At 39.8% G+C, this 16,850-nt stretch overlaps 1 protein-coding gene across 5 annotated transcripts; it reads left to right on the top strand.

Moving 5' to 3' along the window:
• The first annotated feature begins 6,681 nt into the window (after window positions 1–6,681).
• On the top strand, window positions 6,682–14,719 carry LOC108427114 (C2 calcium-dependent domain-containing protein 6-like). Of its 5 annotated transcripts, none has more exons than XM_017697083.2 (16): window positions 6,682–7,100; window positions 7,761–7,862; window positions 8,084–8,173; window positions 8,365–8,416; window positions 8,575–8,675; window positions 9,231–9,362; window positions 9,467–9,514; window positions 9,604–9,672; window positions 9,788–9,879; window positions 10,223–10,348; window positions 11,541–11,670; window positions 11,784–11,994; window positions 12,584–12,643; window positions 12,870–13,274; window positions 13,537–13,613; window positions 13,781–14,719. In XM_017697083.2, exons 1-12 carry the CDS (start codon window positions 7,077–7,079, stop codon window positions 11,859–11,861), a joined length of 1,044 nt encoding a protein of 347 aa, XP_017552572.1. In that variant the 5' UTR covers window positions 6,682–7,076; the 3' UTR covers window positions 11,862–11,994; window positions 12,584–12,643; window positions 12,870–13,274; window positions 13,537–13,613; window positions 13,781–14,719. The 5 variants fall into 5 exon arrangements, with proteins under 5 accessions (XP_017552572.1, XP_017552564.1, XP_017552550.1 ...); XM_017697075.2 differs by having other exon boundaries at window positions 8,536–8,675; window positions 9,470–9,514; XM_017697061.2 differs by having other exon boundaries at window positions 8,536–8,675.
• The last annotated feature ends 2,131 nt before the right edge of the window (window positions 14,720–16,850 follow it).

Raw genomic sequence — 16,850 nt, 5'->3', positions numbered from 1 at the left:
CAAATAGTAGCTACATGATGTTGAAAATGGATTGGAGTGTATGAGATGAAGAAGGGATGAAAAAAATGACATAGCATTTTGGTGGCTGTTGATTAGTTGGTTGATTGGCGTGGGCGAGGGTAAAAATAAATGGGACTCTATGCAAGGGATGAAAAAAAACAACACATGGAAATGTGTTACACTATGGCTGTGCAGTAGAGTTTGGAGACATGCAAATCTGATAGAAAACAACAACAACAACAATAATAATAATAATAATAATAATAATAATAAGAAGAAGAAGAATATAAATAGGATAATAATTTATTGCAGACTATAATTCATAGATCATCTGAAAAGATTTGGTTGGTCGTTTAATATGTTCTAGAAATGCATTAAAGTCATATATACTGAAAGCTGATTCTGTCAGAATTGGTGACCCCTATGCCAAGATGCCAAGGCCCCTTTGTTCTCATGAGTCATTAGTGTATTTTTTCCTGAAATGGTGAAGGGATAGTATTAACCTGGAAAGGTTTGCTTGGACTTTAACTATTTCTTTGGAGGTGCAGTGCAATAATAATAATAATAATAATAATAATAATAATAATAATAATAAAAACTAATAATAATAATAATAAGAATATAAATAGGATAATAATTTATTGCAGACTGTAATTCATAGATCACCTGAAAAGATTTGGTTGGTCGTTTAATATGTTCTAGAGATGTATTATATGTATAATATAAGTCATATATTCTGCATTTTTGCTAAAAGAGGCTCAGCAAACTGTCAAAACTTCAAAGTCAATGTCCACATAAAGGTTTTCATCAAAGAAATTTAGAGACAAAAACACATAAGAAAAAATATGCTTGAAAAAACTTTATAATTGAAAAACATGCAAACAATTATTAATGCAGTGAAAAATAACAAGACGTTTATACCTGTGATATAAAATTAAATATATATATATATATATATATATATATATATATATATATATATATATATATATATATATATATATATATATATATATTTAATTAAGTCTATAGTTCACACTGTTTTTGTGAGGGGAGAGGCAGTGAACCCACCTGTGAAGAAGGAATCTGTCCTGCAAAAACTCTTTTATTTTATGCCAGTTTGGGTTCCTGTGGTCTCATTCAACAAACACTGTTTAATTGATCTTCATTTTGTAGATATAACTGGACTAATCATTATTATCTTGCTTTAGGCCAATAAGGGATGTTTTGAAAATAGATTAGTATTTAATTGGTCGCTAGATGGCGCTGTCACTCTTTTGTGTTTATTGCTACTGGTACAAAGAACCAAAAGCTTTTATATCTTTTAGAGTCTCAAACACGATCAGAAAAACGCAAAGAGACGACAAAGAAACTACAACTCATTTCAATAAAATAAAACCCATCAATGTTTTTAGTCATTCAACGCTGTTTAGTTTAAAGGTATTGTATATGATAGGATGATCCCACGCAAACAGCTAACAATAATATTGTTAGAAATGAAGGAATCAGATCAAATGATTGGTTTCACGATATCCTATAAACCCCCAGTGTCGCGAAAGTGATGTCCACTTTTTCAATAAAACCAAATCCCGCCCAGTTTGGAACCCCGCCAACACCGAGAAGCAGCGGGAAAAAAGGCACGTGACTGAGAGATGACGCCACAGAACCGCTCCAATTGTGAAGTCATACTCGGAACTAACGGCTGACAGAAAAAGTGTTTTTCTTTTCAGACGCGCGTCGAAACAACAATAACAGCACAAACAGGTCAGTCTGAGTCTCTTCATGCAGCTTTATTCACACAAAAACGCTCTGGATTTTAAAAGAGTAATGTTTGTTTTACATGGGATTAAAAATGGATAGACCATAATTACAGAGTTCATTTTGTACGTACAGGAAGCTGAAACGGCAAATTCTTCATTATGAAGAATTTACTAACTGAAGTATGTCAAAATATTGATTTAGTTTTTGAAAAAAATTATGTAATATTTTGAAACACTTTTTTATTGAGAAATTAACATAATGTCTCAAAATGATGACATATTTTCTTAAAATTAATGACAAAATTCTCCAAATAGTTACTTATTTTCCCAAAATGATCATGTGTTATTGCAATATAATGACATTTCAATTGTCAATTTTTGAGATTTTTGAAATACTGCTGAGAAGGAAGAAAGCAATACTTTTTAAAATTAATTAATTAATTAAATTCTATTAATTTAATTAACATTTGTTGTATTTTCTTTGTCTAAGCTGTTTCAGATCATGTATGTTTGAAATTAGCCTAATGCTTCACTGACAGAGTAAATGATGTATGACAGTGAAGAGTTTGACTTACTTATGGTTCTCCAAATCAGTTTTGAGTGATTGTAAGAGAAAAGAGAAGCAGAGTGAAATGTCACGAAGAGAGGCAGAAAGCACCGAAAGACGATGCAGGTACCACATTAATAATCCACAGCAGTTATTGATCAGACTCAGACTCAAGCAGCACACCTGAATTAATCCAGACATTTTGTTTTGTAAAGTCAACAGCTTCACAGGAGATGAAGCAGGAGCGAGAACTGAGCCCCCCACCCAGCCCACCAGCCTGCAGGTTTAACTGCCTCCCTAAAATGTCCCTGTTTCACAAAAAGGGCAAGAAACAGGAGGGGCAGAAAGAGAAGGAGCAGCTCCAGTAACTTCAGAAAGAGAGGAGAGACACAAAGCTGATTAAGAAGGAAACAACCCAGACAGGGCCGGACTGGGACCCAAATTCAGCCCTGGACTTTTTTCTAGACCAGCCCACTACAATCACATCAACTCCAAATTGAAAAAAAATCCCTGTCACGTTTCACTTCACAACTCTCTAGAACAAGCAGAACACAAGAAACAACAAATGATCATATTCATTCCTTACTAGAGGAGCAATTTTCTGAGCAGGCCACTTTTTTTCTCTGCAACCTCATCGATGATTGTTTCTGCATCTAAGGACAACAAAATATCTCTCTCTGTGGCCATCAGCATAAAAGCCTCCAAATGTTCTTGTGACAACTTGCTCCTGAGTCTGTTCTTGATGAACTTGAGTGTTGAAAATGTGCGTTCACATGCCACTAGAGATATAGAAAGTGTGAGCAGAAACTTATATGCCAGGCCAAGAACATGGTAGGCATCTGTCAGCAAGCTAAACCTTCTCAGGACCTGGTAACAACAAAATGGACAATTTTTGCAGGAGGAACAGCTCTTGTTCACAATTTCAGCATCCCCTTCTTCAACTCCTACAACTTCCTCCACTGTTCTGGACTTGTGTTCGTTCAGTGGGGACAGTTTCAACCTATCCCACTGAACAGCCACAGTTTTCAGTTCACTCTGCAGGTTTTTAACAGTTGCTTGTGTGTTAAAAGGGAGTAAACACTTGCTGAGTTCCTGTAAGGCTGATCTCGGGAGAGGAGTGGAAGTGACCTGGGAAAAATTCCCAGGGTGTAGGAGAGAGATCAACATAAAGCGTTCCATGTGTGAGAAATCTTCTCTGGATTGTTTCAAATACGGTGTCCATGATTTGATTATGCACCATAACCTCATACTCTTTATGTGGCTCTCTCACTCTCTCATCGTCAGTCATTCCTCCAGACATTTTTGTTCTCTTTCTTGCTGTCTTCTGTGGCAGTGCAATTTCTGCTACAACATCAGTCTCATTGTTCTCCTGTTGTATCTTATCATTTGCGCACTGGACAAATCTCTCTGTAGCTGCTTTGAAAGGAGCAAAATCTCTTGCCATACCTTGCAGGTTTTTCTGTGTTGCCACAACCATTCTGTGGGCTGACAGAATGTCCATGCCTTCTGTTTGCAGGTATTTTGACAATGGTGAGCAGTTATTCTTGTTTCATACCTCAGCAATGCCTCTATGAATGATCTTGCTCTTGCTCTTACTCTAACTCTGGTCTTCATGCTGGCCCGATCTTGGATGACAGACAATGCAAGAAGAAGATCAACACACAGACCCTTTACAGGGTGGCCGAATGATCCATAGACCTTCTTAAGAGCATCATGTTAGTCCACCAGCGTGTCTCTCCAATGGGAGATGTCTGATTTGGTAGCCTGTAAAAAAAATGCTTCAGCACAGTTTTTATGTAAGAAGCTTTTTTCATGCTCTTCTATGCACTGATGTACATCGCTCTTGTTGGAAAAAAACCTTGTATCTCCAAAACTGTAACTTTACAGGAGAAGGAAAAAACATACTTTACTATTAATGTAAGTAAATGGAACCAGAATATTTTCCAAGTCACTTTGGGCTGTCTCTTTTAGTCTATTCATCATGAACTTTACAGACAATATAAAAAACAGGTACTTTCAAAATATCTCCAAAACTGAAAAATGGAGATTTAAGGTTTTCTTCCAACAACAGCGACATGTTTTCAATCTGTCATACCAGTAATGGATGAGCTGTTGACAGTGGACTTTCCAAATGCCATGAAAACAAAGCAATACAGCGCATGCTTCTCCTGGCAGTATGTAAGCCACTTTCTACTGGTGCCGTCTTTGCACCAGAACACTTTCTTTGCCAGTGGGCAAGCTGCTTTTTGTTGAGGATGATACCTAAGGAACAACTTCAAATTATCCAGTATGGGTCGAGTATCTCTTTTTCACTCTCTTGTACACTGTCATGTGTATTATCTTTTTCCTTCTCACTGACTGGCTCTTCTGTTGCCCTCTCCTCTTGTGTATCTCTCTCCTCAACCTCACTAACTGGCTCCTCTACTGCAGTTCTCTCTTCACTTTGCCTGACTGTGAGAGCTGATTCCTCTTAACTGTCCTGAACCTAAGGAACAATGTAGATGTCAACACATTATATTTAAATATTTTTTTTCTATTGATAGTTTCCATGTAACTTACTACTGAAGTTAATTAGAATAGCCATCCTATTACAAGGAAAACATCTTTTTTGCACTTTTTAATCAATAAAGTTCTATATATCAATCTATTGCATTGTAATCTGTTTTTTTATTATTTAATTGGGTTTTCCCATCTTGTCTCAGTAAACTTCTAAACACTGCTGGAATAAAGCCTGAACTTTCATAACTGTCTTAAACAAATAAGCCTGCCATCAGTTACTATGGACAAATATTTCTGAACGACAATAAGCACTGCTTAATCTCCTAAAAGAGCTTTCTCCGCAGGGTCTCTCTTAGAGATAGGGTGAGAAGCTTGGCGATTCGGGAGAGGCACGGAGTAGAGCCGCTGCTCCTCCACGTTGAGAGAAGCCAGTTGAGGTGGTTCGGGCATCTGGTAAGGATGGCCTCTGGACGCCTCCCTAGGGAGGTGTTCCAGACATATCCGACGGGGAGGAGACCCCGGGGAAGACCCAGGACACGTTGGAGGGATTATATCTCTCGACTGTCTTAGGAACACCTCGGTATCCCTCCAGAAGAGCTGGAGGAGGTGGCAGGGGAGAGGGAGGCCTGAGCCTCTTTGCTTAGGCTGCTGCCCCCACGACCCGGACTCGGATAAGCGGATGACGATGGATGGATGGATGGTTTAATCTCCTAAATTAAACTCTCCGTGTCCACCTTGAGGATCAGAGACTAATGGTACCGTCTCAAATGAGTTCCTTCGCCCTATGAAGTAAACAATGTTGCACGTGCAATGGCAGAATCTCCACCCAAACAGTGCAAAATTTGTCTGATTAAAAGCCACTTATATTCAGGAATAGTTCATATAACCCCTTATTTAACATTTAATGATGGTTTATTGAAACGTTTTTCGTTTTTAATTAGTGCTCTAGGTAGGGTATAGGCGTCATTTGAGACAGGCCCTAATTATGCGCGGCAAACATAGTTAGCAAGCTAGCTGACGAAGCAAAGGCTCTCTTGGACATTACCTCGGTATTTTGCTTGTCCTCAGTCAGACAGCTGAACAATTCATCTAGTTATATGCATTTTTCTGCACTTTTTAAAGTTTTTTCTTTTTTTATCATGTGCCTTTTCGGCTCCTCCTTTGCGCTTTTTCGACGTTGTCTCCATTTTGCCTTAATTACTAACGTGGGTTTTTTCTTTTTTTAAACCGTTCGCAGTTGTTGTGATTATTGTCTGTGACTGGCTAATGGCCATGCACTGTGGACCAAGGCACAGTTCAATATTAGAATACTTAAATCGAGTTCTATTTTTAGCTCTCCACACACAGAGCGGCAAAGAAGGAGAGGCAGAAGAAGGTAATTCAGCCGAGTGATTAGTTCATCATTGAATGATAAACTTGGTATTCACAGGCTATAATAAAACCGTGTTTAGCAGATTCTCCACAAGGGGGCGTTATTAGCATTCAAAGCACTGTTTTAAGTCTCACAGATTTCAAGTATATGAAGTCATAGTATCTTTCTGCTGTTATTAACTGCCTGTATATGAAGTGAAATGTTTATTTAGGTCTAGGCTGAATAGATAATCTAATAGACTAACAGGCTATTAGGCTGTAAATCACTGCTAGGCTGGCACTGACATAAAACTGAAGCGCTAACAGAATTAAAATAATCTTAGCAGTGGAACTCACACTAACTATAAAGTGAGAATTCCTTCATTGCATACTGCTATTTAAGTAAATGTGAAGTCTGTAACCTTATTTCATAAAATTTCTCAAAATAATCTCAGAATATGGATCAGGAGAACGATAAGGAGATCAGTGATCTGGAAGAGGCAGTAAGACTGCCTGAGGAGGAGATTCAGAGATTCAGAGAGAGAAGAAAAGAGACGAGAAGAGAGCTGAAGACTCTGAAGAAGAAGATAGCAGGAGTAGAAACGCAGACTTCAAAAACCAGACAGAAAAAGGAGTAATGGAAGAGAGAGATGGAAGCAATGAAGGAAAGAATGACACAGGAAGAAAAACAAAGGGAGGAAAAGAGGATGGGAAAAAGGGAGGTCATCTGTAAAGAAATAATCATTGCTGTAGTGAAGACAGACAGAGAAATGGAAGAAAAGAAAGAAAAGCAGGATGAAAGGAAGATGACTACAGTCTGTGAGTGAAGAAGAGCTGCTTGAGGAAATGAAGAAGCAGAGAGAGCAGGAACAGCTGAAAGAGAGGAGTGTCCGGAGGCAATAGAGAGCAGAAAAGATATTATGATCGAGATGGACAACCTGCAGGTGAGACTCCAGCCCACCTTCTAAATGCACCGCATTCACGTAGATTCTGACATCCACCAATCTGTTCTTATGTGGAATTTGTTCTTAGGTAAGAACAGAATCTATGCACACTCATGAATCTGACAAAGAGTTTTTCTTAGGACCTTTCCCAAGAAAAAATGGAAGAAAAATACTTAGGATGAAAGTAATGAATGAGGCCCAGTGTCTTCAACATACTTAACCCCATACAATCCCAGGCTTATTACATACTAAGGCCTATTATTCAGTAACTTCTAGGCTTCAGTGCAAACTGGCTGAGTTATTCTTAGAATGTAGAAGTGTTTCATAAATGTTTGGATCCAGGCCATTTAAGAGGTTAATCCATTTGAACCCTATGCTTATTATTCAGTAAATACTATAACATTTTCAATAATGATTTTTCAATAATGACTTTTTATGGGGGTGCTAAGTGCCATCCTATCACCGTTTTTAGCCAATATATTGAAACCAAGACAAACTCGTATTTCTCAGTGGCTGATGACGTCTGGATGATTATTTAGATGCGCAGAGTTCTAGAACTCACACATTCTGTTTTGTTGTGTTGAATAATTCTGTGGGCAACGTGGTTAGATTATGTAATGTGTACACTTTAGTACACAAAACCATGTCTTAATCTCTCAGGTGGAGTCCACAGCACCCAGAACATCCAGGAACAAAGTGGTGCAGAGAGTGCTGTCCAGTGTACTGTCCAGTATTCACTCTGGAGTCCAGTCCATCATGGAGGTAATTACTTCCTTCCACACTGTGCAAAAAGATGCATTTACATGATATTTTTCATGGAAAGCTCCTTTTATAAAACAATAAACAGTATTTCATTCAAGGAGTTTATTAAAGCATTTCACCATTAATATTCGTTGTTTTTCAACAGATTAAAAAAAATTGAACAATAATTTACTGAAACTCTATATTTTTGTTTCTTAACCTTTTTCAATTCTGCGCTGCAGTTCCGGAAAAAATTCTCAGCTCAACCCGTTCAAGATGAGAAAGAGGAGCTTAAGTCCCCATCTCGTCCATTGGTGTCACTCGGAGCTCCGGTTTGTCTTTTTTATTTTATAAGTCTCACAAATAGATTAAAATATTTTAAAATATCTCTTTATTTTAGCATTTTACACATTGACACTCTCACTATCCACATCATGGGATGCTATCAATTGTAAAGTCATCTTAGTCATGAATTTATTAGGGAATGATGTGAATGGATGTCTATGTTTTTTTCATTCCACAGACTGGGGTCCTGACTATACACATAAGAAGCTGCAGAGACTTCAAGATAAACAGTATGCTTAGAGTTTATTCCAGTCTCACTGTTATGTGTGTAGTCTGTGGGATTGTGTTTGTGTTGATATCTAGCCATGAATCTGTAATCAGTTGATTTTGTCTACATGAATCAATTTAGCTGGTTCTGGTTTGGCTCTTTTCCTGACCCCTGCACCAGCTCAAATACAGAAAGACACTCAGTGTATGGTGAAGTGCTCCAGGTTGCAGCCCTTCAAAGACAACCTGACGTTCAATGAAGTGAAACACTTCTCCATACAGGTTAGTATTCCTCATCAGTGTCTTCTTGTGTACAGCAGATAAATAAGTAAAGCTAAAAATAAAGATGATCTGGTCATTAAATTTGTATGTCACTTAAATGATGTTAATCATACTCGATACCATCTTAAGGGCCATATTATTAATGTATTTACACAAAATAATTTTACTGGACATTTTACTGGACGAGCACTTGAAGGGGTGAGGGATCGAGTGAATTTAAGTGTTTACTTGACAACTGCTTTTGGAAATACGCACACAAAAGTAGCTTTAAGATACTTTGAAATGCTTAATATTTTTAAATCATAACATTTCATTAGCAAACTGTTCAATGTGTTAAACAAGACTGCTGATACAACTTCATTACTTTACACTTCTATCTTACTAGCTAGTGTAAGGCACTGCAGTACTTCTTATTTTAATTTTGCACAATATTATTTACCACAATAATTGTTCAAAAGATAATGGTTTGTTTCAATTTGCATTATCATCCAAACTGAGTGAGTAGCTGCTCAGATGATTAGATAAAAATCTGGCTTTTCCTGACTGTGTTTGCAGATCCAAAAAGAAGAGGCTCTCGGGGTCGTGCGGTCCAGTTTAGTGAAGGTGGATTTGATTTCTTGTGATGACAATTCAGCTGTCTCCAAACTCATGGGCAGCACCACCATCAAACTGCAGGATGTCCTTTATGTGAGACTCACCCTCGTTTACACATCTGTAGAAAGTTCTCTTTTAAGCCACTCAGTGTCTCTGATTACCAGGAATGACTAACATAGCGATTCTTTTTTTTCCAGCAGAAATCATCGGTTAGCCAGCAGATTGATTTGAGGCTTGGAAGCAAAGTATGTCATGCTTTTGAAATATTCCATTTGTTTTGTTTTTGATTATGTGAAAGAAAAAGAGCTGTAAGATTGATTTCTTATATTTTCAGAAAGTGTGCAAGTTGGATGCTGACATGACCTTTACATACGGGTCCTTGGGCTACAGATACTCTCACCAGGTTGGTGTTCAGAACAGATTCAAATTGTACTAATATCTATAGAGGTTTGGTTGCCATGTTGTTGATTATAATAAAAGATCTTGGTGGTAAGAGCATTGTTTTTCTCTCGCTACAGATGAAACATTGTGGAAGGAAGATGGAGGAACTGATGGAGGAGTCCCTCTTTCTCCGCTGCCCACCTCCTGAGGACAGAAGAGATCCACACTAGTGAGACCTACAGACATTCTTTAAACAATGATTAAAATAATATTCACATGAGCATTTATATTATATGAATTACTAAATAGATTTTTCAGTTCTGAAATCCAATTGGATGAGCCACACAAATAACCACACTCTTCACTTGAGTTCTGTATCATTATTCTGTGGAATAATCTTTAACCATTATCTTGTTTGGCATCCATAACCTGCAGTTAACAAACTACATTGCTTACCAGAAGAATTCTGTAATGCAACGACTATTCATAATAATGACATACATATGTTTTATTGTTTTGTATTTGTTGATATTTTCAACAAATTTACATATTTCTCTCTCCATCTTTCTCAGTAATGTGACTACCCTTTCCAGACCATCCTCGGGTAACATGTCCTCTTTGATGCAACGAGATGCACAGAGAGACACAGGGTGCAGAATATCTGCTGGTGTATTGAACTGCATAGAGAGGAGAGGCAGGTCAGTGTCGAGCTTCATTAAGACATAAGCTGAGACTAGCATGAAGAAGCCACATAATGAAGATACCACATAAAAGTAGAGCTGCAACCAACATCTGGTGTTATAAACTAATTCGCTCATGATGACTTTCATTAGTCAGTCACTCACTGAAAGAAAGACTATCAGACTCCCAATAAATGCATATTTCACACTATTATACACAATGATTTACAAATTAAAAATACAAGGATTATTTCTTACAATATAGTTTCAATAATAATTAAGAAAACAAAAACAAAAGGACTTTTATCAAGGGCACAGCAACATATCTGCTTTGCCCCCAAAGCACTGTTTTACTCAGTGTGAATGTGGCAGGAAGAATAATGGAACAACACAAACAAATGTTAAATGTCAGTATCATCACCATGCAGGCAGGTTGATTTTACAAGAACTTTACATTGCTTTTCAAATGATTTGTCCTCTAATGATGAAGCAAAATAAATGAAAAAGTGGTCTGGGTTGTTGGTAACATTATATAATGAAATCTTATATTGCTAACCACACAGAAACTGTTTGGTCATCATCTATGATATTATATACACGATTTCTAACCACTTGGTGGAAGTGGAGGTTGTCCATCTACATCCAAGGGAGCTTGGTATGGAAAGTTCTAATATGGATAGAATTAAAGGATGTATAGTAGACATTTTCTTGGATATCACATAATAATGATAGTCCAACATCAATAGAAAGTGGAGTGGCAGTTTTTACGAGGAGGGGTGACTTTCGTCATAATCAATTTTTTTTTCTTTGCTTACGCATAACAGTCATTCTGCCATGCTACGTAAGATCATCAGGTAGAACATCAGATAGAAAACCCTCTTTTTAGATGACCTTAAAGTGGTGTTGCCATATATTCTGTTTCTGTTGTGCACAGCCTTGTACTGTAGTCTGTATCATCTATATTTTTCCTCTTTGAATTGTGATGTAAATGAGAAGTGTAAACACTTTCAGTCTAATTGAAATTGGATTTCATTATTAGAGTTATCAGTGATGGTTAGTTGTTGCAGTTCTACATAATAGGTATGAACAGTTTAAGCATTTCCAATTTTCATTGAACTTCCATGAGAATCCTTGTTATGTGCCAATATTGCAAAATTGAGAAAATCTAACAATCCACAACTCTTTATGTGGTTTTGTTTGTGTTTTCCAGTTTGTCACAGCTTCATGAAGCCTTGGAGGATTGTGTGACAGGAGAGGATAGGGTGCAGTTACTGGAGAGTTTGATCTTGAAGACAGGAACTCGCACCAGCTCTCCCTGTAAAACGAACCAGAGCACTGAGGTATGTGGGATGGTGGTGCACATGCTTACCACTTCTGTATAACTCCAGTGGTAGTGTGGTGTATTGTCATGTTAGATACTACGCTGAAAGCAAGGTAATGTTGTATGCGACAGATCTGTTCTAAAGAGGCAGAAGAGAAGAGAAGAGACGAGAGGATAATAGCAAAGATGGAAAGGCAGAGGAGACGGTGAAAAAAGGAAAAGCAAAATGTAAGACGGGGAAGTAAGCCAAGACCTCGCAGTCCCCTCAGCCAGCCTCACTCCAAGTGTCATTCTCCTATGGCCTCCCAGTCTCCTGTGGATAAAACTCTGATATGAGTTGAAGGTTTGATCATTTTAAATACATTTTTCATGCATGGGAATAAACAGACAATTCCTGAAGCCCCTGTCTTAGCCCAAATGCACACTCCAAATTTATAAATCATTCTGAAATATGGAGCATAGTGGCTGAACGTCTGCCCCAGTACAAGAGGGATGATGCCCAAGTTCTACAATATCTTCTCCTCCTTGTTTGGCAAAATGAACTTCAATCATTCACATTTGAATATATGCTGAAAAATATATATATTCAATCATACATCTATGCATATAGTAAATTCACACATTACCTAGAGAATATTTGGTAATTGAATTAAGAAAGTCAACATCAGAAGAAAAATAACATGCCTTAGCTTGTTAAAAGAGAATGTCTGTGTGTTTTTTCCCACTGGATTGACAATAATGAACAATACCAGATCTCAGTAGGAATAATAACTATTCTTCAATAGCTGCAGTATTCAGCCTTGTTAAAATTCTAATCCATAAAAATGGCTTTAATGTGGTGGATATTACACAGTCTCTTTATATATTTACTTATTTGATCCATCATCCAATTACACACAACTTTTTACCAGATCTTTTTATGTCTCATCCAGAACACAAAATGACCAGCCTCTGACCGACTGCTGGTGAACGCCCCCAAGCCTCAGACACAGGTACACAGTGTAGTCTTTTTAATCATATCACATTTCATAGCCTTTTAAGACACTGCACAGAATGTATAGACGTATAGCTTCCACTACACCCATCCCAATCCTTATAAGGAATTTGGACTGTTGGGTTAGTTGTGCTTGAGAGTCTGTTCTGCCCCACAGTACACAGAACGGAATGTGGTATCTGAAGCTCAAATGATAATGAACCCCAATTTTCACAACTACCCAGCCAGATTTCCAGTCTCCTACACTGATGGTCTCCCCAGTCTACAGCTCAGCCAGAATCCCAGCCTCTCATGCTGCCTTGGCTTTCATCAGCAACAGCTCCATCCTATTCATGCCTACTCAACATTCCACATACCTGCAGCTGAGTCAACACCTAATTTACGAGATAACAAACATCTTTCTTTGGTCTCATCTTTTACAAAATCTTGAGATTCTCATGTTCAATGTTTTCAGTGTTTACAGTTCTTTGTGGTTTGGCCTTTGCTGGTTTCAGATCATGGGTTTTTCTTGTCTGCCTGCCTGCACACTGCCTGTGCCCATGACGATAAGTACTGGAAGCCCCATTGAGGCTCATCACATGTGGCCTGCCTACACTTCTAGTTTACAGATGGCACTGATCCAATACCAGGTATCGGAATTTGGTTGTTGTCAGCAGAAAATTCTTCATCAGATATTGGAGGGCAAAATATAACAAACCTGATCCAATCCTTTAACAAATCTCTGTCTGAAATAGATACATGAAAGGTAAAGAGTAATTTTTAAGTAGTTAGTAGTGCTATTTTATCCCAGTAAAATGAATCACATTATATTAGTAGCATAATATTACATGCATTGTGGTAAGATTTAAATGATTATGAGATTGATAATATGATCAATGTCTCACATCACAGAGATCCAAAAAGGACAGTAATGAGATCTCATACTTCAGATCAGGATCATTTGCAGAGTTGTCACACTGCTGATATAAGTAAGTTTGCATTGTTAATCAAGTTTGTAGATATTAAGATTTAATAATGTGCTAAAGGTTGAAATATATGGCCATATAACTTGAAAAGTAGGCATTTTATAGATAAGTATATAGCCATTTCTATTATTAAGTAGGCAAACACTGAATGTGATGTTTTCTCTCTGCAGGTAAAGCCAACAGGGCTTTACAAAAGGAAAAGCCTTGGAGACCTTCCATTTTCACCAGCATGCTCTCCTGCTTTGGGAAATGAGCTGCCTCATCCCTCTAAGTTTGTTTATCTATCCCATCATTATCATCTTCACCTTTTTTGTGCTCCGTTAGGCTGATCCTGCCAGAAAACAAAATCACTTATCACACTTAAACACCCAGGTTTACTTCACTCTCTCACCAAACAACCTTGGTCTCACAAACACTGTTTGTCAGTGCTCAGCGCAAATCCGGAGTCAACCAAAGGAGGATGGGTTCCCCTTTTGAGTCTTGGTTCCTCTTAAGGTTTCTTCCTCTTGCTGTTAGGGAGTTTTTCCTTGCCACTGTTGTCCTCAGCTTGCTCATTTGGGGATCAAACCTGGATTTTCTCTGAAGCTGCTTTGTGATGCTCGTAAAAAGTGATCTAGAAATAAATCTTCAGTTGAATTACAAGCTCTTTTAATATTTCCTCCAGCTAAGTAAAGACAGAAGTAATATTATTTGGCAATGTGGAGGAAAGACTGAAGGTCAGTGAGCACTTCAGAGCTCCAATGACTAAAGACCAAGTCAGAAACCTGGGTGTATTAACAGATCCAAATTGAACCTTAAATCCAGCCGCCTGGGTCGAACGTAATGGCCTCGCTACGTAACAGAGCTCGGGACTTGCTTCTTGCTCTGGTACCTCTCACGGTTGGCACCAGCGTCGTCCTCCTCCCCCCACGACTCGCATCAGTCCGGGGAGCTCGGGCTTTGCGCTTCGCCCCCTTCACACTCCCGGCTCTCTCCCCAGCGTTGTCGCTGAGGTGCATCGCAGCTGAGTGCTTGGGGTGGGCGCATGCCACAAATCGCTTTCATACAGGCTGACACTATCCATTGTATTAGTAGTGGAGTTATCTACTGATTACTGGCAGATTCATTAATAAAATACACTTGTATAATTTCTTTAAAAGGAGTTACTATATGAATTATCCATCCATCTATCCATCCATCGTCATCCGCATATCCAAGTTTGGGTTGCGGGGGCAGCAGCCTAAGCAAAGAGGCCCAGGCCTCCCTCTCCCCTGCCACCTCCTCCAGATGTTCCAGAGGGATACCAAGGCACTCCTAAGAAAGATACACTGCTCAAAAAAATAAAGGGAACACTTAAATAACACATCCTAGATCTGAATGAATGAAATATTCTCATTGAATACTTTGTTCTGTACAAAGTTGAATGTGCTGACAACAAAATCACACAAAAATCATCAATGGAAATCAAATTTATTAACCAATGGAGGCCTGGATTTGGAGTCACACACAAAATTAAAGTGGAAAAACACACGACTGATCCAACTTTGATGTAATGTCCTTAAAACAAATCAAAATGAGGTGGCCTCCACGTGCCTGTATGACCTCCTTACAACGCCTGGGCATGCTGGTTGCTGGATGCTGGATGCTGGATGGTCTCCTGAGGGATCTCCTCCCAGACCTGGACTAAAGCATCCGCCAACTCCTGGACAGTCTGTGGTGCAACGTGGCGTTGGTGGATGGAGCTCAGGTCTGGGGAACGGGCGGGTCAGTCCATAGCTTCGATGCCTTCATCTTGCAGGAACTGCTGACACACTCCAGCCACATGAGATCTAGCATTGTCCTGCATTAGGAGGAACCCAGGGCCAACCGCACCAGCATATGGTCTCACAAGGGGTCTGAGGATCTCATCTCAGTACCTAATGGCAGTCAGGCTACCTCTGGCGAGCACATGGAGGGCTGTGCGGCCCTCCAAAGAAATGCCACCCCACACCATTACTGATCCACTGCCAAACCGGTCATGCTGAAGGATGTTGCAGGCAGCAGATCGCTCTCCACGGCATCTCCAGACTCTGTCGTGTCCGTAACATGTGTTCAGTGTGAACCTGCTTTCATCTGTGAAGAGCACAGGGCGCAAGTGGCGAATTTGCCAATCCTGGTGTTCTCTGGCAAATGCCAAGCGTCCTGCAGAAGTTAGATTTTTTTCACAGAAGTTTGATTTACTTGGAGTTATATTGTGTTATTTAAGTGTTCCCTTTATTTTTTTGAGCAGTGTATAATCCCTCCGTGTTTAGAGGTGCTGATTTTCATCCCAGCCACTTCACACTTGGCTGCAAACTGGTGCAGAGAGAGCTGGAGGTCCCGGCCTGATGACGCCAACAGGACCATATCATCTGTAACTGTAAACCACTCTGACTTATTGCTGGCTATACAAACCAAGCTCCTGCTCCGTTACAGGGACTGAATGGCCCGTAACAACGAGACCCTCACCCCGTACTCCCGGAGCACTCCCCACAGGATCCCCCAAGGGACGCGGTCGAATGCCTTCTCCAAATCCACAAAACACATGTGGACTGGTTGGGCGAACTCCCACGCACCCTCCAGGACCCTGGTGAGGATAAAAAGCTGGTCCAGTGTTCCACGACCAGGGCGAAACCCGCATTGTTCCTCTTGTAGCTGAGATTCGAATATTGGTCGGACTCTCTTCTCCAGTACCCCTGCATAGACCTTAACGGGTAGGCTGAGAAGTATGATCCCCCGATAGTTGGAACACACCCTCCAGTCGCCTCTATTCAGATCACCACCTTACCGTGGTGGAGAGGTTTGCATGCCTACGTGATCCTAGGAGATTTGTTGTCAGGGGCGAAAGCTCCTGGTAGGGTCTCCTAGGGCAAACAGGTCCTAGGTGATGGGCCAGACAAAGGGTGATCCAAAAACTCCATATGATGAAGACCATCAGGACCCAGTTTCCCTCGCCCAGATTAGGGATTAGTGGGCCTCACCCTGGAGCCAGGCCTGGGGGAGGGGCTCCTTGGCGAGCGCCTGGTGGCTGGGCCTTTACCCATGGGTCCTGGCCGGGCTCATCCTAAATGAGCTACATGGGACCACTCTCTCATGGACCCAAGACCTGTGGGAGAGGCGCTTATGGGGGTCTGGTGCAATGTGGATCGGGTAGCGGTCGAAGGCAGGGGCCTTGGTGTTCCGATCCTCGGCTACTGAAACTGGCTCTTGGAACATGGAACGTGACTTCTCTGGCAGGGAAAG

Source organism: Pygocentrus nattereri, chromosome 23 (genome assembly GCF_015220715.1).
Source record: "Pygocentrus nattereri isolate fPygNat1 chromosome 23, fPygNat1.pri, whole genome shotgun sequence".
In the NCBI taxonomy this organism is placed as follows: Eukaryota; Metazoa; Chordata; class Actinopteri; order Characiformes; family Serrasalmidae; genus Pygocentrus; species Pygocentrus nattereri.
Note: the sequence above shows the minus strand (reverse complement) of the source record. Positions and strands in the feature narration are given on the sequence as shown.

Excerpts from the sequence above, each read along its gene's own strand:
- LOC108427114 (XM_017697061.2), top strand. The coding sequence starts at position 7,077 with ATGATCGAGATGGACAACCTGCAG. Across the intron at positions 7,863-8,083 it reads GAGTCCAGTCCATCATGGAG|TTCCGGAAAAAATTCTCAGC; the intron begins GTAATTACTTCC and ends TCTGCGCTGCAG. Across the intron at positions 9,880-10,222 it reads GACAGAAGAGATCCACACTA|TAATGTGACTACCCTTTCCA; the intron begins GTGAGACCTACA and ends CATCTTTCTCAG.